At 39.5% G+C, this 26,498-nt stretch overlaps 1 protein-coding gene and 1 long non-coding RNA gene across 2 annotated transcripts; both read right to left on the minus strand.

Moving 5' to 3' along the window:
- Positions 1-3,155: 3,155 nt before the first annotated feature.
- On the minus strand, positions 3,156-6,535 carry LOC112196232 (protein FAR1-RELATED SEQUENCE 5). The gene is made up of 4 exons (XM_024336540.2): positions 6,381-6,535; positions 5,666-6,060; positions 4,022-4,239; positions 3,156-3,661 (listed from the first exon to the last, which is right to left on the minus strand). Coding segments are annotated over exons 1-3 (600 nt in total). The 5' UTR covers positions 6,382-6,535; the 3' UTR covers positions 3,156-3,661; positions 4,022-4,035.
- Positions 6,536-16,275: 9,740 nt separating this feature from the next.
- LOC121052479 lies at positions 16,276-16,743 on the minus strand. The gene is made up of 3 exons (XR_005809205.1): positions 16,532-16,743; positions 16,379-16,403; positions 16,276-16,308 (listed from the first exon to the last, which is right to left on the minus strand). It is a non-coding gene; the product is annotated as an uncharacterized LOC121052479 (long non-coding RNA).
- Between the last annotated feature and the right edge of the window lie 9,755 nt (positions 16,744-26,498).

Here is a 26,498-nt window from a genome sequence, read left to right on the forward strand (position 1 = left end):
CGCTCCGTCAATCACCTAAGTACAATACGATCTTAACTTAGTATATGAATCGAAAACGATTATATTTCAAACTCCCATTTGCCCTAAAATTCCTAAAGTAATGACAATCGAGGCGAAACTTAAATCGAGACCACCCAAGGTCTCCGAAATACTTATATGATCAACATATCAAAACTACAAGTCGATCGGACGGCCGAATCCTCACGGATAGAAAACCGATCTAACCGAAAACCCTAAAACTTGGAAAATTCATAACTTGCTCATACGATTTCCAAAAATTACAAACTATATATCGAAATGCTCGTATCGACTAGTTGATCACAATGAGGAGCAGAAAATGCCCCAGAGGTAGCCGGAAGTGGCCAGAAACCACCGCCACAAACTGCGGCAGCGCCACCGCAAACCACAGTGAACGGTGGTGAAACCTATATGCATCTCTTTTTCTCAACACGGTGAACAACTTTCATAACAAGCTCGAGGTCAGACAACAATGGGAAGAGGTTGGAAATTACCTCGCAAGCTTCTGTTTGGCCGGAAAATTTGCAGAAACCGGTGACAACTCCAACGAACGTGAAAATGTCTACCACTCGACGTAATCCTTCGTAAAGGTTGTTCAGCAACTCAAGGCGAGTTCAACAAGCCAAGATTCTCGAAGATTGGTAGCCAAAAACTAGAGATATCGGCGTTGACTCGATTTTGGACCCAAATCAGGTCGAGCTTCCCGTCGCTGCTACAGGCCGTGTTGCGGTGCAAGGCTGCCACTGGAAGTTTGCTCAAGGTCGAGGTGATCCTAACCCAAGAAATTTCAAGTCGAACAGTGGCCGAAGGAGCAAGAAATCGCCGGTGGAAGGAATCAAGCGATTTTCAATTGGAGGAGAGAGAAGAGAGCTCAGATTTCTATTTTCGGAAATTTAGGATTTTTCTGAAAAATTCCCCAAAATTTATATTTATTCAAAAATGGAAACTTTTTCCAAATACCATTATTTCTTCATACGAACTCCGATTTTCATGTTCCGCATGTCCACGAACTCGTATCGACACACTCTACAACTTTTGTGAAGGAAGTTTCCACATAATCCTAATGTATAAAAGGTCAACCCTCGAATCGAAGCATTTTCAAGTGAATAATTGTTTGAAATAATTTCCGCTCCACCCTCGAACCATTAAGTCGCACCAATGAACACTTTAATAATTCCCGAAGCATTTAGGAATTAATAACAAATTGTCAGGGTATTACAATGTCAACCAAAGTGCACAACCTAGTATGAAAAAGTTCATCTATTTGCAATCCTCCTTAATTGATTTTGACTTTTGTCCAAAGCCTTTACTACTTATGAAATAGGTTCACAAAACTATTAGGTGAATTGTTAACCTAAATCTAGCTCCAATTACATGCATATATCTAAGTTGGTAATCAAAGAACATAAACATGCAAAAGTTTTCTGTAATCCAAAATCAATCAAACAATCTCACATAAGCAACATAGAAATGACAACTTTATTTCAAAAAATATAAACATGTTTTAAACTTTGCCCTTAACGTCATGTTAACTAGAATTCATAACTCTATGAAATCAAACAAAGGAAAACAAAAGAAAGTATGAAATACACTGTGAAAGATGAATGACAAAGTCTTGAGACGATGAACTCGAAGATCCTTAAAAGCAAGCAATCTTTTAGGGACAACACAAGGGTGGATGGCGGCTAGAATCTTGATGTATTGCATGACTTCTTCTCCTCCTTGCTCGAAGACGCAACGCTTCTGAAGACTAGAGAATGGAGAGAACTTTGGACGTTGGAATTTTCTGAGGGGGAAGAGATGTGTGAGAAGTCTGGAGAGTGGGGGTATATATAGGGGACGGCAAGGCTTCATGAATCTTCTTTTAATTTTCAAGGAATTATCTGGTTGGATCACACAGCTTCAACCAATCAAATAATGACACATAAGCCCTGTTGTGTCATCCAACCAATCAAAAGCCTCCCACATAAAGTCCATAATCCTTCAAATATATTATTGCTGAATTTTCCAATGATTTATCTGATTTTTCTCTTCATTTTTGGCCAAAGAAATAGGAATGAACCTAGACAATGAATCTAGACTCGTTTTGGACATTTTCTTGTTGCAATCCCTTGAAATTCTCCAGGAATGTATCTGGACATATTTTTAGTCCCAAAAACGTCACTTTTTATACCCCCTTATATATCTCACGGCCAAAACAATTATTTCACTTAAAATGCACTCTTTTTGTGTCCAAGAAACACTAGTATACTTAGGTCTCTTCCTTTTTGCCGAAAATCACAATTATTCTAGAAGAATCTTGAGCTTTCTTGCGTCATCTTCAAGCCATATGGTCTCCTAGTGCCTTCAGGACTCCTCTCTTTTCGCATATGTCTTCATTTTTCCGACCATGCTTCCTGGTTGACTCAGGAGTCTTGTTTTGACAAAGTTTCCTATTTTGAATCAGGATTTCCTGGCTGGACCCGGAAAACTTCATTTCTTCTTTTCAGCTCATTTTTGCAACCCTTGTGCCCTGCCTTAGCTGTTTCCAACGTTTTCTAGCTTCTCTTTCTCCTTTTAAGCTCATTTCAGCTCCATGGGACCTAAAAATATAAACTTTTATTAAAATTACTAAAAATAGAAACTTTCTAAAAAAAGAATGATTTATTTAAGGAAATAACTAAGTAAATATGAGGAAATAACATTTAAAACGTCGCATTAAAATGCTCCTATCACTCTACCCAAGCAAAAACAAAGCAATAGCGAAGTCTACTTTCACTTTCCATCATAACCTTCTTTAGAAGACCTAAATGAGAGGTCAAAAAACCTGAATGCTTACCAACCAACGCTAATTTAATCAATTGTTATCTTGTTTCCCAACTTGTTATACAAGCTTCGGTTTTATCAATCAAAGGAAAGCAATCTTGAATTCAAAGCTTCAAGGTGATGAGAGGAATACCAAGGTAACGAACAGGGGTAGAGCCAATTGAGAATCCAAAAAGCTGTATGATACTGTCTTTGGAATGGTCATCCATCCCAGAAAAGAGAGTTGAAATTGTGGAAGACTTTATAATAAATTGAATACTTGTTGAATCTTGTATGTGACAAGCTATTTAGAATTCTGAGATTCATTTCCGGCCAACACAGAAAGACTGATATAGCTGAGAAAAAGTCTGGTATATTAGCATGCTAATGACGCCTTAAGGCACATAATCTCCCAAGTCTTTTATGTGCTCTATATACATAGATAGTTCAATCCTGAAGGGAACAAAAAAAAGAACAATTGTAATACCACATGAGAATCAAAACTATTCCAACTGCTATTAACTGACATGTGCGTGAAAGCAAATTTCTGCTTTGGGAAAATGGATACAATCTGCTCTATCTAGAATCTTTTGGATAAGTGATTACTCATGCCCTATTTGACAACAACTAGGCATCCCTAATGACTAGGATATTATCATCTTTTACCATTGACTTTTACTGTTGAAAATGTGCCCAAGGGCCCTGCCAATGCTTTCTGGTTGCTCCAAGCCACACCAACGGAATTTAAACACCATCATAGCTCATGAACATGGAGGACCATATACAGTAGCTCCATCAGTGGTTGCATACCTATGAAATACAACCCATCGTGGATTTTTGTCTCTCTTTTTTCTTGTTGCTGCACAGAGATGAAAGGGGTGAAAAAAAAGGCATAAAGACGTCATCCAATTTTTTTGGTTCTTGTGCAGTAGTGCTATATATTCATTGAGGTCCATTCTGCCTGAATGCAACTTTAAAAGATATTGAGCTATTGTTGACTCAGTAGAATTTTTATCAAATCTCATATCAGTAAAAGAGAAGAGAAAGAGAATGAAGTATTGTTTTCGTTTCAATGAATCTCACTTCCAAGATTTAGAAGAAAAAAAATGCATAGCAACCAAAGCTGTAGTCACGTATTGCTCACGCATGCCTACCAAACCAATAACACATAACCCCAATTTTAACAGAAACCAAGGACTTTAAACAATAAGGTACTCACTCTGTTAGAGGAGGCTATCCTCGCTGCGTAAGCTCCACATCTATGGATTCGAATTCTTTAAGATTGTTAACTACGTTTTTCACTTTCAAGGAGAGCTGGTCATTATACTCTTCAACGATTTTCATAAATGCTGTTAGCTGTTCTTGATATGTTGTACACAAGCGTTTCTTATTCCGAAGCTCTGCAGATAATTCTTGAATTTTCTTATCCTTCTCATCCTGCAGAAGAGAACACAAACACAAAATAAAGAAGTGGGTCATACTTGATGCTTGAGAAACAAAGCAGTCATACAATAGGATTCTACAATATTTCAATAAGAGAAATCTAATGTTTATCTGGCATTATCACTTCAAAGAATTAAAACATGCATGATTACACACTATTAGTCTATTTGCATAAAATATTTCATGTGTTTCTTAAATAATGCACAGAATGTACACAGTTAGTAGGATAACTAACCCCAGTGTTTGCAGGAAAATTGAGAGCATAGGAAATAATAAGTGTGAACTTAAGGCACATATAAGAAATTGACTTTTCAACTTTATATCATACATAGCCACAATATATCTGAACTCACAGGTATTAGACACGAAGCTCATATGAATACGATTCCATACATTTCCAAACTAACACACAAATAGAAACACTCAGCTTCCGAGGGGATGAATAAAATGTATCCTGCTTTGTATAGTGTTTGCAGCACGTGTAATATCTTTGAATCAGTACACACAGACATGATCACAATTCTCTAGCTCCACCACTGTGATAATGGTCTGGCGTGTACGAATACTCCCCAAAATTTTGTAAGCAGTCTACAATCTTGCAGTACTGAACACTAGTTCGTCAATGAGGACAGCCCTATTTATCGTCCTTTTGTTTATTAAATCATTAAGTCCCAATAAGTCTCTTCATTGTAAAAATTATATGAAATAAATGTTTACATTGTACGAGGATAATAAACTTGAAAAAGGACCAAGTCCTCATGTAAAAAATAAGTAAATAAAACATAAGGAGGCCAAATTAAAGCATGTTCTTTACATAGAAAGTAGAAGATGGGCAAACAAACACTACGGCTAGTAATCAGCAATTATGAAGCTTTCACTATATTTGCTTCCATGGCGGACAATCAAGGATATACTAGAGATATCAACCATATAACGTAAAACTTTGAAATCTAATTGGGTAGCATTTTTTCCATCAATAAACCATATGTCTTAAGAGGTAATACCAAAGCAGTCCTTAGTCCTAAAGTGTAATTACCACATGTGTGCTAAAAATAGGGTCGTGAGAAAAAAATTTCATTTTCAACACCCTGAAAACATGTAAAGAGATCTTTTTTTTCTTCCCACAATAAATTTCGTACTAATTTGCAGATATTTCTGGGTAATATAATTAGTCATCTTAAACAGCACACATAGTGCTCCTACATGGAGTACCTGCATATATGCGCATATGAAAGACACAAACACACACACATATGGAAGAACATTCAGGCTAGGAACATAAAAATTCTTTCTAAAAGGGGGATACCAGTCAAGTAACATATCAAGTCGAAACATGTGAGACACTAATAATCCCCAGAATTGAAAGTCCAATTATATATAGGAACTGGCAAATATTACTAAATATAAGAAAACTACTGACCATTGTTTGACGTGCTTCACGTGGAGACACCACAAGTGAATGGTTATGTTCCTTAACAAATTTTGTAATCACCCATTTACCAGATTTATCATACTTGACATGAATCATTGCCTTACAACCCTCCCTTGTACTGGCTCGCGGTTTTCTGACGGGTCCAAATTTACCTCGAATACTAACACAGTGACCTTCCTTATTACAGCCAAGTCGACGAGCGAGAATCCTACCATCTCTTTCGGATCGACGACATGACATGACACGCATGACAAATCCAAGGCGTCTGGCATAGTCATCATAAAATATCTTTGCAGCATCTTCAGATTCAAATTCCATACCCTCGTATGGTTCTAAAATGGCCTCTCCTTCATATGCAATCACTTCCTGTGCTCCTGAATCCACTGCCACACAGTGTCTGTTACTTAGCTTCTAATTCCAGCCAAATCACAATAAACATGATGTTTGAAACATAGTGACGCCATCTTTTAGTATGATAATCCATGAGTGTTTCTTTTCATCTTTTGTCATTCAATTCCAATAAACCAAGCAAAGCCTTTCTCTATCAAACAGATGGTAATCCTACAATAAATCTAACTCGCTCGACAGTGATAAACTAAATTACGTAAGAGTAGAAGCAATAAAAGAAGCACAGGCGTAAGAGAAGAGCCGATTCAGTGTTTGGGTATCTCAGAAATGGAGAGATTCGAGCAGGAACACTTACTTGATTGGAGCAGAGCCAAAGGCGATGTTTGTTCTCGGGAAGCCAACTGGGAGTAGAAGAAGCTTCAAAAGCAAACTAGAAACACAGCAGTCTGTGGCCTTTTAACGTGAGCACAAAATAATCCAACGGCTGCAACTCTAGTGCGCCCCAAACCGTGCAAAATGGTTGCCTATTTATGGAACATTGCCAAACAGTTTCAGTTTTACAAAGTTTATTTGTTTTTTTTTTTTTTTTTTGTGATAATTGAAGAAAAATAGAAACACAACTACGTATAACCCTAACAAAAAGAGATTTTGTCCATTTACCCCATTTCTAGAGATTTTTTTTTCACTTATCCCATTAAGTTTTTTTAATTCCCCCTTACCTAAAACACTCTAAGAAAGTCTTCCCTAATACTCCATTAAGTTTTTTGTTTTTGTTTTTTTGTTTATTTTTTAGACTATTTTTACCTTCATCCCTTTATTATTTAGAGAGAGAGAGAGAGAGAATGGAAGAGAGAGAAATCATAAAAGACTTCGCCAAGGCCCAGTCACCTTCCGCAAGAATCATGTCACCGGTCGCGCGAAATCCTATCACTAGCCGCTGCCCACCGAACATCTCTGAAAACCTCGCTGGAGGTCCCCAAAGAGGTTGTCGGTGATCTCATAAATCACCGGAAAGGTTTATTGCCCCCTCCCCCCCCCCCCCCCCCATTGGCCTAAAAAAAAAAAAAACAGAGGGGCAATAAACCTTTATTGCCACCCAATAGACGTCTATTGCCCTCCAATAAAATTTTCGGTCGCCGGAATGAAAACTAATCTCCGTAAAATTAGACCAATAAAACTTTGATTAAGGAAAAAAACAAGGAGATTACATAAATTTATAACATGTATTGCCCTCCAATAGACGTCTATTCCTCCCCCCAATAAACCTTTAACAGACCTCTATTGCCCTCCAATAACCTTTACTATCCTCTGATAAAACTTTTATTGAGAGTTAATTAAACTCCAAATTAGAACACTACCTCCAATTTATAAAGATGCTTACACATAAATAGCAAAAATAACTGAAAGCTGAAGATTAAACTCAAAATTGCAGCAAATACTATACCACCAGTAACCAAGCCAAAATTAAAACAAAAATTAAATACATTATGGTGCCCAAGATCCAAAACCCATCGAGCCCATTGATGCGGCTAAAATAGCCTCACAATTGAACCCTGCAAAATGTAGTTGTCAGTATAGGATAAGCAGAGATCGTTCAGTCCGGGGATTGTAGGGTACACCTACACAAAAAGGTCAATTAACAAATAAAAGAATAAAATGGGGGGTTTTCAAATTTGGTTCCTATTCTACTTAAAATAAAAACGAAACAAATAAAACTATATACAATGATCGACTTCCCTAACCTAGACCAATACCACTCAGAAATTACTAAGTGTAAAAATAGAAAATCCATTTCAACATGCTACAAAAATGTGCCCATCTTTAATGCCTAGATAAGAGCTCAAATGAAAAGCCTCAGCGGATCAATCCACTTATCTGATTCATTCTAATGTAGGCTTGGATAGGAAAAGTCCTTACCAAGCCTAATACTACTAATTTTCGAAAACACTTAGCGTAATTCTCTTAACTAGTAGTATTATCTAACCCTCGAATCAACTCACACGTGCAAATTAACCATTACACATAGAATTTAACACATAATTTCCAGAATCATTTAATCATTAAAGCATGATTTTTACCACCCGTTAGAACTAATTACTACTTATTTAACTCAGCATCTTAACAAATAACAATTACTCTTGGCAAATTAAGCAAACACACAAGAACTCTCACCGTTATTCTAGAATGCAAACTTATTAACCTAACTCTGAAAATTACCTAAACACATAAAAGGGCACAAGATTGTAACAGGCATCATAAAAGAATTCTCGAAATTAACTCAATAATAAACTGAAAATCTCAAAAATATTAATAAAAATATTCTGAAAATTTCATGTCTCCAATTACACAACTCGCAAATCCAAACACAAAAAACCGAAACAAAAATTATAAGTAGAGTCATAGTTACACTTTGAAGCTTTCCTCAGCGGCTTACAACAAGGTGATGAACTCGTCTCTGCTATGGTGGTGGAGCGTCCTTGACTCAGCGCCTAAGAGCTTCGTAGATTGATGGATGGATGGTGGTCACGGTCTTGTAGGAGATGGAGGTTTTGGGAGTGAATTGGGCAGTCTTGGAATGGTTTTTGGCCAGGAAGTGATAGGCAAGGAATTATTTTGGCTGGGAAGTGATCTAATTTTGTTATGGACATTGCCTATTTATAGGGGAGCATTGGTTGGCTTTTGTCGATCATACCCTTCATCATTGGACGGATGAGATTGCATCATAATTCCTTTAATTTTCCAACTGAAACATCTCCTTTAAGGCCTTAACTCCTCTCATAATGGGGCAATTCCTTTAATTTCCAAGCTGAAACATCTTTCTCTCATTTATTTTCCAGTTGAAACATCTTTCTCTTTTATTCCCCAACTGAAAACGTCTTTCTCCTTTATTCCCCAACTGAAAACGTCTTTCTCCTTTATTTTCTTTCTTCATTGCTTGGTCAAATATCTTAATGCTTTATTTTATGACTCCATCATTGCTGTTTCCAAGAGTTCCACCAGGCAATGTTTCCTACAACAAGTAGGAGAATATCAGAATTTTCTAGAGAAAATAAAGGGAATTAAAATGTAAAGACCGCAAAAACAGTCGACAGTGAGGAATCCTGATCCAGCTAGGATTTTTCATGAATTTTACTTTTTCCGCCTATTTCACTCCAAACACTCAACAAGACTCTCAAAATGACTTAATGACTCAAAACACTAAACTAAGGGAGAAATAAGGCTAAAATGGGGCACATGTTCAATAATATCATCACACTTTTTGCTCCTATCACCCATCAGCTTGGACAAACTTTTGAGAAACCTTCCCAGGCACAAACCTCAAGGAGCACGCGAACTTTAAACCGACCCTCAACAACCGTCCTAAAGACCAAAGTCATAGAGCTCTGCAACATTATTGTTGCCATCACGAAGCCAAACTCAACAATGATGAGGACAGAATAGATATCCAACCTTGAGCTTAGAGGGATCAATGTCCAACGACGGCGTTTAGCAAGTAGAGAGCGTGGTGACTGAAAATCTGATCAAACGCCATTGTCGAAAGCCTACTTTTGCTGCTACGACGTCAACTACTCGCCTATCGATCGCCGATTTCAATGCAGTTATTGTGCTACTCTACAAAAGATTGAAGGAAGGAAGATAGTCTTTTCGATTTGTATGTTGTGAGCTAGCTAGCTAGGTTTATGTCGACTACTACATACTCACAGAGAGAGAGAGAGAGAGAGAGAGAGAGAGAGAGAGAGAGAGCGACTCCGGCCAGCAGGATGAGAGACAGAGATATATAAGTGGCAGTGGCAGTGATTTTGTAATTAGGTTAAGGGCAAAGTTGTCATTTCATTTTAAATTGGGTTAGTGAGAACAAAAATATGTTGGTGGGATGAGTGGGATAATTTTGGCCAATTTTGGTGCTTTGGGTCAATAACCCCACCAAAAACCCTCTACAAATACCCCCTTCCAGCTAATTCAAATGAAATGTTGGAAACACAGAAAGGGTAAGGCAGCTACGCCAAATAGCAGAGTCCCTATCTTTGAGATCAAAAGCAGCTAACTTAATTATCAGTTACGAAATTAGCCTCAAGAAAGATACACCTAAATCTAATAAAAGCAAAAGAGGCTGCAATCCTTTTGATATCTTCCACCAAGATCTTGATATGCCAAGGAACATAAACCTTTCCAAGAATGCAATCAATTAAAAGTTTGCCACTAAAGAAGTCAATTATGCCTTGATCTATCTAATACGCCCCGTATCTAGTTCACCTCTTTAATTACTATATTCAAGTCTTTTACTTTAAGTTTTATTTTCCTCAAAATCTATTTTAACGATTAAGGGGCCCAAGGATTTGACTTTTTATAGGATAACCATATTGGGAAATTTTCTTGTTGAGAGTCATATGGAACATTAAACTGAGTCTATAGACACATAACACGCCTAAAGCGGAGTTCGTACGTGAAAGTTATGGTTAGAAAACTAAATTTATCATTTTCAAAAAGGAGTATAAATAGGAACTTACTAAAAATGGTAAGTCATTTTCCACCACGGCCTAAATCAGAAACCCTAATTTTTCTCTTCAGCCGACCAGACCCAAGCCAGATCACAAACCCAATGGGTTCTCCACCATCCAACCACCGATTAGCACCACACTAGTCCCATTTGATTCGTCTTTTCATCCTCATTCGATCCTTGGTGGTGTTGTTGCATGATTTGAGGTGTAGTGATACGCTCAAAGTGAGTGCCAATTTAAAACCCTACGTCGAATTGTAGTATGAGTAAGTAGGGTATCGTTCTAGCCGTAGATTGAGGGTGCTCCTGTCATTTAAACGTCAAAGAAAAGAATATTAATCACAAATATACAATATTTACGAAAATTACAAAGAATTAAAAGGGGGGTTTCGAAATTTTTTTTATTTACTAAACTAAATTAACCAATTTACAATGATCAATCAATCCATGAATCAAGAAGAGATAAAGGGGACGGCAAAGATGCATGATGTAATCAACCACTATTAACACGAAAACAAAACACCAAATAATAATTCACGAATTAAAACATGTAATTGGAAGAAATCAATCAAGAACAGAGATGAACGCATACAAAGTCCTTATTACTTCCCTAAATTAAATTAACAAGATGAATGCACCATAGTTAACCCTATTAAACATGCAATGCTAGTCATAGAATGCTACTCACTAACAAAACATATTTAATGCATAAAGATCATTGAAAGTTTGATGGAATTAAGCCAAGAACACAAGTTGGAACTCCATACAAGCATGCAAGACTCATTGTTGATTTACCACAGAAATTATAGGTTTTCCATTTAAGCAATTAAGACCTAGAACGCAAGCAAATCTTAATTTGGATTCAATTACATGCAACCCTAATTGTTTCGAACCAACTAAGATAAACACATAAAAGGTGGGATTGAAGCACAAAATCAACAAACATCCAATAACACATAAAGAAATCGCAAATTATTATATGAAAATCCCAAAACGTTTATCATGCTTCATAGTATTCGAAAACTAAACATCAAAACATGCTCTTTATTCTAACAAAAAGTTGAAACATCCAACCACAACAAAGTCCAAGAACGCAAGTGAAATTGTTTACAAGGTTATAAGAACATAAACCGGAAAACAAAATAATAGAGGTCATGGTTACACTTTTAAAGAAACTTCAAGAACACAAGAAGGTCTTCAAAGGTGGTGGAGGATGATGAGGCTCACGGCAAGGATGTGTTGGAGATGATGGAGCTTTGCTTCACGGCTTCAAGTCTTGAACAATTGGAGAGGATCCGAAATTTAGAGAGTAAAGGGGAGGATTTGCGATTTTGATTCAGGGTTTCATGATATTTTTGAATTGTGGAAAAGGTGAACATGTATGGAGGGAGAGAAATGGCTGAATGAAGTGAAGGAAGATGCCAAAAACGTCCAACATAGGTGTGTATATATAGAGGAAGCTTTAGACGTCAAGCCCTAGCTCTCCGTCTTCAATTCTGATTCTCCTTCCTTCTTTGTGTTGATGTAGATTTCTTCTTGAATTTTCTCATTGGTCCATATCATCATGGCTGCAATATATCCTCAAAATCAGATCAAATATGGAGTAGAGACCTTCCCAAACTCATCCCAAAAGATATTCTTGTCCAAACTCTCCTTATTCACACAAAATCGATTTCCGGGCAGATTGACTTCCGTGCACTAAATCGGCCATAACTTCTTCTAGAAAATTGATATTGATGAACTGTAAAAATCTCTGGAAACTAGACATCTGTAGCTTTCCAACATATATAGATCGAAATTTGTTTTATTATGATCTGTCCTCGGGGATCTGTCGAAGTTTGATTGATGTGCACAGGCAGATTCCTAAAAACTCTCCTTTTTTGGGATTTCCGAAATCTTCTTGAATCTTCTATGTAATTCACAGAAAGACCAACTAGAATTGTTTTAGGATTCTTCCAAGACATCAAGAAGGGTCTAGAAACTCATGTGCAAGTCACATGCTTCAATCTTTGGGCCAGGCTTCTAAATTGGACAATTTCAAAGCGCATTCTTCTTTTGCCGAAATTCTTGTGCATTCTAGAACATTCTTGAACTATCTTGAGTCATCTTGAAGACACCGCATCTCCTAGCCTCATCAAGTCTCCTAGTGTCATCAGGTTTCCTAGTCCAACTGGGACTCTGTCATTTCTCATTTCAGAACACCATTTTTCCGAGCTCACTCCTAGTTGCATTAGGATTCCTACTTCAACTAGGATTCATTTTCCTCGTAGGATTAGGAAAGCTTCATTTCTCCATTTCTAATCATTTATGAGCCTTATTTCCTCCTTGCCTTCATTTTAGACTCAAAAGTACCTAAAAACAAAAACTAAGTTAGAAATGATAATGTTAAGGAAATAACTAAGTAAAATGTAGAGAGAAATGCACTAAAAACATAGGAAATATTCATCTGATCATGTAGAAGCCGCAACAAGCGAAACCCTCGCGGCATATCCATTTGGGTGACCCAATCGGAACTTGTGATTCTGACACACCTTTTTTTTGAAGAGACCAGTTAGGCTTAGAAGCTCTTGCGACGCATTTTACTCCCTTTAAATGGCTTAGGACAAGTTGAAGCAAGGAGTGAGAATCAAGAGATTGAAGAATGAGAAAAATTCATTAACCGTCCCCAGACTATTGTGCCAAGGCTAATTTGATACCCAAACTCTCAAATGTACCAATTTGATACCCAAAGTCTTATATTGATATAAACGAGGTGCCTCCGTCCAATTTTTGTGACGGCTCCGTCAAATTGATCACATGACAAGCACATGGGGATGAAAAAAATGGTCAAAAGACCTTCTTTTAATTTTTTTTATTCTACCTTTTTTTTTGTATAAATTTTTAATTCTATCTCCTTCTTCCTCATTTCTCATCCAATTTCGCCATTGATGAACACCTCTATAGCTCCACCTTAACCAAACCCACTATAATTGATCTTCAAATGCATAAGGAAACTACGACAACTCATTTCGAAGATCAAGAAGAAGCAATGGGTTCTTGGGTTCAACAGTCAACTATACAAATCCAATTGGACAACACAACAACCTAGTTACTGTACATTGAAGCAACAAAATCTAATGTTTAAAGGAGGGAATTGAGCCGAGAGAAATGGAGGTCACTTGAACACTCCACAAGCTAGTGAACTCAGATCTAGTGCAAAAACCAAAGGCCAAATAGCAACTCTACAAATGCCAAAATCAGATCTGCAATAGAAAATGCATTGCAAACAAAAACCTAACGTCAGACCATTTTTCCTTGAGGCAAACAAGTAAAAGTACATGAGACGAAGCGAGGATCTCAAAATTGGTAGATTGACTGGTACCGATCTATGAATGACAATCCAGACCAGTAACCTATAGTTATGAAATCTGGGTTTATTATTGATCTACCTTTTAGTCTAATGGTAATAACAACAAAAACTCTGCAGCAAAGTTCATGACCAAAAAGACTCATGGTAACATGAGAAAGAAAACCATTGACAGAGAACATAAAAAAAATAAAATAAAATAAAATAAAAAAGAAGACAATTAATAACATGGTTTGCCCACCAAATTCAAGTCTGATATACTAGAGGGATCGATCGGCCCGCAGAGCCACAACTTCTTAATTCTTTCAACACATCTTATTTCCAAATCTGGGGTTATATGTTTCAGGTTTTTACACCTGCGCAAATCAAGGATCTTGAGTCGAGGACAACAATCAAGAATTTTAGCCAAGCCATTGCAAGTCAGCTTATTCCTACGGATCTCAAGGAGGAGTAAACCATGCATGGTTCCTGATATGGCAAATGCATCCTCATTGCTATAATACTGCCTGAAAAGAAGTCTTCCATTTGGGTTGTTAAATTTGAATGATTTCAAAAGAGGGCAGCAGTGCCCAACTATGGAATGAAAAAAGGGGTGAGGCGCGCTCCTAGGTGGGCGGACCTCACAGAGTTCAACATGGAATGAAAAACGAGTAAAACGATGGAATACCACAAGGGAAGAACTTCAAGCAACAGGAACAGCAACACACGAACTTGGCCAACGACCCACTTCTAATCCAAATCGTCCAGAATGACCTCGTAATAACCTGAAAAGTAGGGGTGAGCATTTCGTCCTCGCTAGCCCAATAGGGGCCGACCCAACCTTAGTTAGGTTTGAAATCTAATAGGTAAAACATAGCTACTAGAATATAGGTGGCGCGCATTTGTAAAATCAAGTAAAACAAATGCAAACAAAAACAATCACAGTTGTTTCGTTTCAGGAAATCATATGCAGTATGCTTCACACAATTTGGAGCTCCGAGATACTTACTTGCCCACTAAACCAAAATAAATCGGTGACCGACCTGGTTCGTCCTGAGTTCGAGAACCAGCCAACTACTCTGTAGTCCTTGTGACTACAAGTAGCGAAAGTGTCCATTTCCTGGCTCTAAGTCTCCTATGACTGGTTCACTGTCTGTATTTACCTTTCCTTGACAAACATAGGAGCACAGCCCCCTCCAGAGGTTCACGGTTATCGACACCGTGGGATCCCTAGGAATCTACGCGTCTAGGTCCCATTCACTTTCAGGTCACAAACACAACATACAAAAGGGTACAGTATCTCAACATGCAAGTCTAGCCTCGGTTTTCGCAATCAACAATTATCCGTTTCTGAAAACACATGTATCACGAGGCATCGACTAATGAACAACCAAAAACATACTTGCAGGCAACATAATATTATACTAGAGCATTCCACATATATCGAAAAGCCTCTAATAAGGAAGGGACAGCTCACCCTACCTGGAAAATGCCGGCGTACTCCACACTCTGATGCTTTCCGCTTAAGCTTCCTTAACGATCGTGTTTCCTGAACCATTACTTAATTTGTAAGTAATTATCCAGGTAAACATCAGGATCAACCTTAAGTAACCGTGTACACTAAACCCTTTTTATTTCAATGAGGCAATTAATTATTTCTTTCAACCTTTACCAATTTGGAAAACTAACTTCTTTCTTAAAAAGGAAAACGTCCTTATCGCTCCGCAAAACTTTCGCCAATCCGAGCGACTAAAGTCGAGTCGATCCTCACGTTTTACTAGGTCGGTCAACCATGGTCAACTCTCGGAGTTGACTTTTGACTAATTGACTTTGACTTCTGACTTTTGACCAAGTAATCCTTTATTTACCATTATTCATTATTTATTAAAAATAAATAAGTAAATAATTCTTATTTATTAAAAACAAATAAATAAATAATTATAAATAAAGTTTTACTTTTACTTTTACCCAATTACTTCTCCTTTTTCACCTTTTCACTTTTACCATTATTTTTACCTCCACACTTTCTCTTTTAGTTTTTACCTCCTTTTTTACCGAATTTACCTTTACTTTCACCTTCTTCACTTTTTTACCACTTTACCACCGTAAAACCTCCTTTAATCCAATTTTTACCATTTTCTTTATTTTCCTTTTCTTCCAAAAACAAATCCATTTCCTTTCTTCTTCCTTTTCTTTTTCTTTTGGCCAAAACTGCACCACAATAATCACCAAATCTTCCACAACAAAATTCCAACACTAAGAAAATCATGCTAATAAAATCCTACTAATTAAACCATCCTCAAATCTCTAATTTCACAATTTTTCCAACAACAACAAAAGCTCAACATAAACCAAATCAACCAAATAAATTCCAAAAATTCTAGGGTTTGTCCAAAACCCATTCCTTACCCTTTCTTCTTCAAAAATCACGTCATATTCCTTCTCCTTGGCCTTCTTCACCTACAAATCCGTCCATAATCAACATCTCAACCAAAAACTCGAAAACAAGGTTGCATGGATAGATCCTTACCAAAAATCCTTGCCAAACCCATAGCCTAGCTTCATGGTTTAAGAAGAAATCGGGTTCATGCACCAAAAATCAAAAATGGAAATCAAAAACTCGAATTTGGTAAGAAAGACGTATAGACCGAAGGAATAGAGGCTAGATTAGGATGGAAAATACCTTGATTTGAGCTTGGAAAGAAGAAATCACAAAAGCCCCAATTTTAGCTTCGGGTTCTAGGGTTTTTGGGGGATTGAATGGCTAAATTTCATGATTTTGGTTAGAGAAATGGAAAGAGGGGATGAAGAGAAGAAAATCTGGAAATTTTGGTTGAAATCCGGATTCCGGCGACGGCGGCGGTATGGCGGCGACGATTTCCGGCGAAGGGCTAGAGAGAGAGTCTCGGGTAGAGAGAGAGAGGAAAAGGAGAAAATGAGGGAAGTGGCTAGGGTTTGAGAGGGATGTGTTCCTTAAATACCTCTCCCAAATTTAATTGTGAAAAGTAGAATCTGCCCCTCCTTTTGGGCCAATGGGCTTGGGCTGTTCCATTCTCATTTTTCACTTAATTTTCCTTAAGCTCACTCCGAAATTACATCTCCAATCATCCTTATTCCTCCGATACTTCACCGAATCCTTTCAGGAAAATTTTCCGGGCTTGTCCTAAGCCTCGAAACTTTAAAAAAATAATCTCCTAGTCCCAAATTGGATTTTTCTCTAAATTTCTTAATCCTTTAAATGGCCTCAAAGTCTTAATCTAAGCGCAAATACTTGTGTACCATACGAATACGTAGCTTCCTACGTTATTCGACAAATTAAAATAAACAATAAATAAAATAAATAAAAAGAATACGGGGGTCTACACCCAAACTCTAGGTTACTTGACATAGTGATAATAGGGTTAGAATTAGAGATAATATCAGAGAATCTTGGAGATATCCAATCAATTGTAATATTACGTTTCCTTGTAGAACTCTAGCTGATTCTATGCCTTGTAATGTTTCCTTGTAGAACTCTGATTCTATGTCGTGTAATCCTCTATATAAAGAAGCCCCTCTTATCAATAAAAGTACAACTCAATTCTTTCCCAATTTCAGTTTTCCTTAAACATGTTATCAGCACCAAACTTTTATCCTAAAACAAATAGCCAAACCCTGATTCAAGAAGCAAAAACCCTAAATTCGAATACAAAACCTTGAATCATTTTCTGCCACCACATCACACCTTGAAGCCATACACAGCAGGAGTCTAGAACAGGCAGCAGAACAACCGGAACAGGCCGGAAACCTAACGAACCGGCCACCGGAAGCTTCAAACCACCCGCAGAAAACACTCCACCGGTTCACCACCTTCTGGACCTCCGATTGCTACCTAAATTTTCCAGAAGCATCGATTTGATACCAAGATTCTGGAACCGGACGAAAAATAGTGAAAACCAGCCTAAAGGTCAGTGAACCAGCCACCTGAACCTTTTGCAGAAAAACCGGCAGAGAGAGAAAAAAAAGAAAAAGAAAAAAAAGGCAGCCCAGGAGCCCAAGCCGAAGGCCAGAAGCCCAAGTTGTAGCTCAGGGCCCAAGCCGCTGACTTCAGCACACTGTCAGCAACTCTACCACGTCAGCAAGTCAGTCAGCATAGCCTCGTCAGCAGAGACACCGCCACGTCAGCAGAGGACCAGAGCCACGTCAGCACCGGTCAACGTCGGTTGACCGTTTCCGGTCAACTTTCCAGTGACTTTTTCCGACCACTTTTTTCTGTCAAATTTTCTGGCGACCTATTTCAAGGATGAGTAACCTGAACAAATTGGACTTTGCTCCATTGGGAACAACTAGCTTTAGATATCACAGGTGGGTTCGTGATGTCAGCCAGAATCTCAAGGCCGATGGAATCCTGGATACGATTCTCGAGCCTAGCCAGGACATGCTAACTATTGAGCAAGCACAAGCTTTGGAAGCAAATAGAGTAGCCTTAGGGCAAATGAGGTGACAGCCATCATCCTAATGACTCGTCACATGGATGATTCGCTCCAGTACGAGTGTATGAATTAAGAAGACCCCAGAAGTCTGTGGGTCTCACTCGAGGAAAGATTTGGCAACGTACGTGACTCCCTGCTTCCTGACCTAAAAGTGAGATGGCATAGCCTCCGCTTATGTGATTTCAAGTCAGTTCTTGACTACAACTCGAAAGCACTTTGCATTAAATCCTTATTGGAATTCTGTAGTAAAGAGATCACAAATGCGATGTTGATTGAGAAGACTCTCTCTACCTTCCCCGTCTCTACATTGACGGTTGCTAAGAACTATCGAATCGATGTTACTACAGGACAGATCACAAGGTTTCATGAGCTCATTGGAGCTATGAATGTCGCTGAAAAGCATGACAACATCCTTGTGAAGAACTATAATTTGAGATCCGTAGAAACAGAGCATATTCCGGAATCCAATTATAGTCGCGCCCCTAAGAGAGGGCCCCAAGAGCGAAACCCTAATCTTAGGGATACTTCTGGACGTTCTGGTCCATATAATTGCTCTACTTGGGAAGGTAACCTCCAAAATAGGCGAACACATAACCGAAGAGGTCAACGTGGAAAGAGAGAGGGAGGCAACGCCTCTGACTATGTTGGTGGCGCCACCAACACGAAGATCCATCTAAATGACTCTTTCAAAGCGCCTCAATCAATGTAGTCTGAGCAAAGAGATGTATGTTCTCAATGTGGAGTATCCGGTCATTGGGCACACATTTGTAGAGCTCGTGAAGAAATTGTTACCGCCTACAAAGCATATTGTGAAGCAAGAGAAGCTCACTATATGGAACAAGAAGATCAAGAAGATGATCTAGAGTGAAGGGTTAAAGACTACAATCTGGCTGGGATCAATAGATCGCGAATTCTATTTAAGTCTTTATTTTTCCAAGAGATGTAATGGGCAATTGCCATATATTTTTGTAGTAGATGCAAATGATTTAGTCTCTCTTCAAAGTAGGCTCACCCAAGTAAGTGTGATGTCTAGGAAGGTTTTGAGATTAGTGGTACTTAAGCGAGCCTTGCTCCACCGACATCTCTCTATTCACCTGCTCACATTTATTTTAGAATTACCGAAAGAAGTTAGACAACTACCATTGTTTTGCATTAGCTAGCATTTTGGATTAGATTTTCTTTGGTCAAAGAGACAATGATGTAACTCTGTTGGCTTATGAATAAAATTTTGAGTTCTTTTCATTATGACTCCATTTTGATTATAAGCATATGACTTTGTGACTACGATGGCTAGGCCATCAGTATTAATTTAAGGACATGGAATAGCCCAAGTTCCCCTGGCCAAATGGCACCTTGATTACTGTCACAGAAACTCTTTACACTCATAGGGTAAATCACACATATGAATAGCCAATGGATTTCATGAGAAAACGCATGTAGAGAACGGAAATGTGTTCATTTGTAATACCTCTAACGATTGCGAACAAAGGTGCATCTTAGAGAAGTTTATGTGTCTCTCTAATGGACTCTATGTCATTATTCGAGCTATTAAATCTAATGAGGTTATGAGAGAAGATCTCTTAGATTTAGACACATATTGGCTTTGTCACAACAGGATAGGTCATCCTAGTCATGATATGATGATCTGTCTACTAAAGACTTCACATGGACATCCTTTCTCTCGAGCGAAAAGAAGCATGAATCAAAAGTTGATTCCTGGACTAAGTGTGACCGACGCTGCTGCCTAGGGCACCGCCTCCGTCCACCACTAGCCCAGGGCTAGCGCAATCCTTATCCATGACTCCATGGATGGCGTCCATCATGGTGATGGCTCCCCAGGTGATGCTGAAATCACCAACTTTGCTTCAAATAGCGTTTCAAATGCTTAGGCCCAACCAAAATCCTCATTGGTTGCTTCTAAAGCCTCTCGCTCGATTTACAAAGTCCGTTCCTTAGGAAAGTTAGGACTGAGACCGTCCTTTGCAAATGATATGAAAATACTCATTTTGTTCTTACATAGAATCCGTGGGGATTTTGTCGACTGATTCAACCAACTTGCGAATGTTTAAATATCTCATGATGTTGGTTGGAATGCAAACACGTTGGTCACGTGTTGTGCCATTGTCCACTTGTAATGCTGCTTATGCTACACTCCTAGCACATATCATATGACAATGGGCTCACTCCCCAGATTATCTTATTCAGTCAATTGGATTTGACTATACTAGAGAGTTTACATCGAACACTTTCGATGGTTATTGCAATAGGACTGATGTCGGACATCACATTCCCATGTACACACCCAAGTGGTCTCGCGAAAATGACTACGATGGTATTCCGGACATTGGTAATGCGCACTAATCTCTTTATATCCGCTTGGGGTGATGCAATATCGCATGCAGCTATGCTAATTTGTCTACGACCCACCGCCGCTCAATCTACGTCTGCATTACATCTAGTGACTGGGTACAAGTATCGTACTTAGGCATATTTGAGTGTGTAATTTATGTGCCACTTGCGTCGCCACAGCGCTTTATGATGGGTCCTTACAGACGAATGGGCAACTAAATGCCCTTGCTAGGCGATCTCCTTACCACTATTTACGGATGTCACTTTGATGAGACAGTCTTCCCATCGTTAGGGGGAGATAAGAACACTAATGTTCAGCAGGAGCGACAGGAATTATCGTGGTCTGTCCCCACTATGTCTCATCTCGATCCCTATTAAAGTGACGAGATCACACAAATATGTTGCAAACATGCCTGCAAGGAAGGATGTCCCTACGAGAGGACGTAGCACCACCCTACATAGAGGTAGGCATGGCGCCAACTCCAAGGAGAGTGGCACTCTGGCATTACAGGCCATGGCCCCAGCTAGGATGCATGGGAGGTCCGTGGGTTCGAAGGATGCTTTGACACAACCCAATCCTTGGATCATCGACACTCAAAATCCGTCTCATGAGAATTATGGTTATCGTTGAGGGATGCCTCGACATCAGAACCTATTCCTGAGAATATAGAGCTCTATGAAAATTACACTAGTGTACATAAGACGTGGGATAGTAACTCCATCATAATTGATGATGTAGTCACGCATGAGTTTGTTGAGTCTGATGATATCGAACCACGCTTCGTTGATGAATGAATACGAATGTAGAGAAATTTGGCCTAAATGGAAAGATGCGATCCAGGTTAAGTTGGATTCTCTAACAAAGAGAAAGGTTTTTGAGCCAGTGATGCCAACACCTCCTAACATAAAACCTATTGACTAATGGGTCTTCGTTAGAAAGTGTGGTGAGAAAAAGATATGGCAATCTCACCTTATGGCGCAAGGCTTCTCACAAAACGCCCTGGAATCGACTATGATGAGTCATATTCTCTCATAAAGGATGTCATTGCACTCCACTACCTGTCAGTTTGGTAGTTTCCGAATAACTGAACATGCAACTTACGAATGTGGTCACTACATATCTCTATAGGGATCTAGATACGGAATATACATGAAGGTTCATGGTGAACTTCATTTGCCTAAGTCAAGTGGCTCTAGACCACGGAGCACGTTTACAATAAGGTTGAAACGCTCACTAAGATGACTACTTGATTGGGAAGGGATATGCTTGCGCATTTCCATAACAAGTTTTGGATTCTATCGCGGTTCATGTTAGACATGACCTTCATTAGAAGCCCTTAAAGAGTTAAGGGAAACCGCTGAACACTTGAAATCCGAGTTTGAGATGATGGATTTTGGGAGACCACGATTATGTCTCAATTTGGAACTTGAGCTTCGTATTGATAAATGCTTAGGCATTTTGACAAGGTCAAGCCTTCAAGCACCCCCATGATCGTCCGTATTCTTGATCCTTAAAAGGATCCTCTTCGTCCAAAGGATGATGACGAAGATGTGCTAGAGGCGGAAGTGCCATACATAAGTACATTAGGCGTATTATTGTACTTAGCTCAATGCATAAGACCAAACATCTCATTTGTAATGACCTTGTTAGCTAAGGTATAGATTTGCGCCAATGCAACACCATTGGATTGTTGTAAAAGATATCTTTCGATACTTGAGATTGATATGGGCTTATTCTATCCCTACAGAGAGATGATGGATTCGGACCCATCACACATCAGGAACTCCACCAACACTGACCTGCGTCCACTATCCCTATCCTAAAACGACATGTGTTTTGGAAGGTTTTGCTGATGTTGGGTATCTCTCTGACCCACACAATGGTCATTCCCAAGATGGTTAAGTGTTCTCCATGGGTAAAGATCATGATATCTTGGAGGTCTACAGAACAGATCCTAGTCGCTATAGCTTCGAACCATGTAGAGATTATTGCTCTTCACGAAGTGGTTCGTTAATGTATATGGATTGGATCCATAATTACGCATGTTCGAACAATTGTGGTTTGAAGTCTACCACAGATGAGCCTACCAGCATGTAGGATAATACTGTTTGCTTTGAACAAATGAAGCAAATGCTACATCAAAAGTGATAACACTAAGCATAATCAGCAACAACAAACTCTCCTTAAGATCAAGATCAAAGTGAATGTTTGATCTGAGGACAGTGTGGCAGACTTGCTCACTAAGTCATTGCCTAAATTTCACTTTCGAGAAACATGTTGGTAACATCGTTTGCGGAAGTTATCCGAACTCCCATGACCGTTGTCATCAGGGGGAGATGCAGATATCAGGAGGAGATGTCAACATGAATGGCCTCGAAATGTGAAAGATGTGTTGTGCTCTTTTTTCCCTTCGACCGAGGTTATTTTTGTCCCACAAAGTTTTTGTTACTCGGCAAGGTTTTTAATGAGGCAACGAGATAAGCACCACTTTTGGGCGAGACAAGGGGGAGTGTTCAAGTAAATCCAGAATATGTGTCTGGCCCAAACTCTAGGTTACTTGACCTAGTAGTAATATGGTTAAAATTAGAGATAATATCGGAGAATCTTAGAGATATCCAATCAATTGTAATATTATGTTTCCTTGTAGAACTCTGATTCTATGCCTTGTAATCCTCTATATAAAGAGGCCCTTATTATCAACAAAAGTACGACTTAATTCTCTCCCAATTTCAGTTTTCCTTAAACACATATAAGTTATTGACAAAACATGACTTAACAAATACATTCTTTAAAAATTGAATTAAACATATACGGACTAAATCCTACAAATAAAGACAATCTGCTCTCCACTTGCCACATGTCATGAGTTAATTTACTTTTTTTACCCTTAACTACTTATTTTGACTTCTAATCTCTTTTTTTTTTTAAGAAAGGGTGGTGCGGCTGCCCTCAATCCTTGATTAATGAAACTGTCGAATACAAGGGGGGACATTGAGTCAAAACCCCTTATTACAATAGGCAACTAGAGAACATCCTGAAATACTATCATGAGTCTCTACTAAACAACTGTATTCAACTATGCACCAACTAGCAAAGAGCGCTCTAATGGCGACTCTATTTGCTTTGACACAGCGGTGACATAACAGAAGATAACTTGATCTGCAACTCGATTACAGCATAACATAATTTCTATACGCACAACTTTCCCATTATGTTGCCACTGGAAAATAAATCCAGTGACACTTAGTTTCACCCTATCACTAGGAGGCAGCGACCATTTGACCAAGCAAGGAACTCGCAACCTACCTAGAGCAGACACGTTACTGCCACTAAGAGGTTGCGACCATTTGACAAAGTCAGGAACTCGCTACCTACCTAGAGCAGACAAGGCACACAAGGTGCACAGACCGGCACAAGGCCCACTTTGCCCTACCCAAACATGGTAGAGACTTATTGTCAACAAAATAATTAAACAAACAGAACAACTAAACCAACAAAAAACAAAGCACAACCAGCAAGGGCCCAAGACCAAAGGCCCTGCCCAATCACCACTCTCCCCAGTAAGGACCTCTAGCGCCACAGGCAGCCATCGCCGCCACCATACTCTGGCTCCACCGTTCCACTGCAACACAACACCACACCATCGCCTTGCCACACCACACCACCGCATAGCATCGTTATACCACGGATCGAGTTCTTTTAACAACAGCGACCGGATCCCAAGGCGGAACAGATCCCTTTCGGGATCGACTTTGCCCAAAGCTTGAAGTCGCTGCCATCACCCAGATCTTTAGTGATTTGAGGACTCCAGAGTTTGCCACCGGCAAACCACACAGTACCGCCGCTCCTCACCTATGCTCGCCCACAACCCGCGAAGGATAGATCGAGATCGCTCTGTCCAACCCGGGAGACAACCACCATCCACCTAACCTGGGCCACGTCTCAGCCAAAAACCCTCGCTGGAGTGCACAGAACCATCACCGGCCCGTCCGACGACAACCCCCAAGGACGCGAGGTCGGATGGAGCATCACTCTCGCTCAACGACACCAAGCGCGTGAGACGTGTTGACAGGACCCGCCCGAATTTCACCCTGAAATCTGAGGTGGCCCTATGGGGCCCACCTTAGGGATAGCTCTACCAAAAATTCGGCATAGTCACCCCTAAAATGGACTACCCAAAAACCTGTAATCACACAAAAACACTTCAAGCAAACCAACCTTATACTCCTAGAGCCACCCTGCTCCCAATTACCAACAACTCCACTTTCACAAAACACAAAACTCAACAATACTAATCCCAAAAGTTATCAGAGCAATACTACTATACACAGGGATATAAAAAGAAGAGTAAAGGATCAAGGGAAGTAGTGACAACTATGCCTCAAATGCCATGTACGCCCGACCTCAACTAATAACGCCTGCAAACTGGGCATTTGAAACCGAAAGGCCCAGGGGAAAGTAGACGAAAAACGTTAGCGTGAGTGGACAAAAATAAGCAATTTAAAAGAAAAAGGATTTCATACTTTCCAACATTTATTCTCTTAAAAATCTGATGCATGCAATCATAAGAAAACACATTTAGCTTTAAATCCAAGAATTTCAAAACGATAAACCGACTAGCCTCGATAGTCACAACATTCGAAAAGATATATCGTAAAACCGAAATCTCGTTTCTCAAGAAGATAAGACTAGCCCCGCTAGTCAAGCACAATAAGATATGGGGAAGAAGTATCACCATACGAAAGAAGGGAGCCTCCCAAGCTCGGGTCGGAGTGTCCCACACTCTGGAGCATCCTATGCTCTGCTCGACTCACCCGCAAACACATAGTAAGCAGGGAGGAGTACTAATAAGGCTCGACTACACCCACGTGAGGACGAGAACTAAATGACGACCCATGTATGGCGGCTAAAAACCATTCAAATCCAGTAAATCTATAAGGCTTCCCCATAAGTCCGGCAAATAAAGAAAACACGGGTACGATTCCCAACCGTACACGGAAATTCTGGTAAAAAGTCTCATAAATCAACTGTGATGCCCCGGAAATTTGTAACTATTTTCCGAGGATTTTCCGGAATTAATTTTATAACTATTGGATGGTTTCGTGGCTCGTGGATGGAGCGGAAGTGTTTCGGCCGAATAATTAATTGAAGAATATGGTTTTAGGGGGGTTGCCAAAGATTGACTTTTTATTCGTTGGGATTCTCCAAAAACTTCCTTCACAAAAGTTGTAGAGCGCGTCGATACGAGTTCGTGGACATGTGGAACGCGAGAATCGGAGTTCGTATGAGAAAGTTATGGCCATTGGAAGGAATTTTCATTTTGGTATAAATAGAAGTTTCCCGAAGGAGAAACTTACTATTTTCATAAGTTTCCTTTTCCGGAAACCAGCTCCTTTCTCTCTCTTCTCTCTCGGCTGCTACCTTCAGAATCGAAGATTTCAGACTGACCCGATTCGGACCCGGTCGATCCGACCCGACTTTTCCGGGGAACTGCGGCGGTCTCCGGCGACGAAACTTTCCAGATCAGTTCGTCTCCTCCGTTTGGTCATCCCTGTGGTGTCCTCTAGCACTGATTCTCGGTGGTGGCGGCGGTAGAAGGCGGCGCAGTTGGGCGATTTAGGACCCGATCGGAAATCCTTGTTCCGACGTCGGCGAGGCTTCAAGTCTTCTTGGTTGAGCTCAGAGCAGCCTCGTTGATCGATCCTTGGTGGTTGTTTGGATCGATTCATGTGAAACTTTGATCAACTCGGATTGGATTACTATTCACAGCTTGTGAGATAGTTTTCGACCTTTTATGCTTGTTTTCTGACTTCGAGCTAGTTAGGAAA

Source organism: Rosa chinensis, chromosome 4 (assembly GCF_002994745.2).
Source record: "Rosa chinensis cultivar Old Blush chromosome 4, RchiOBHm-V2, whole genome shotgun sequence".
In the NCBI taxonomy this organism is placed as follows: Eukaryota; Viridiplantae; Streptophyta; class Magnoliopsida; order Rosales; family Rosaceae; genus Rosa; species Rosa chinensis.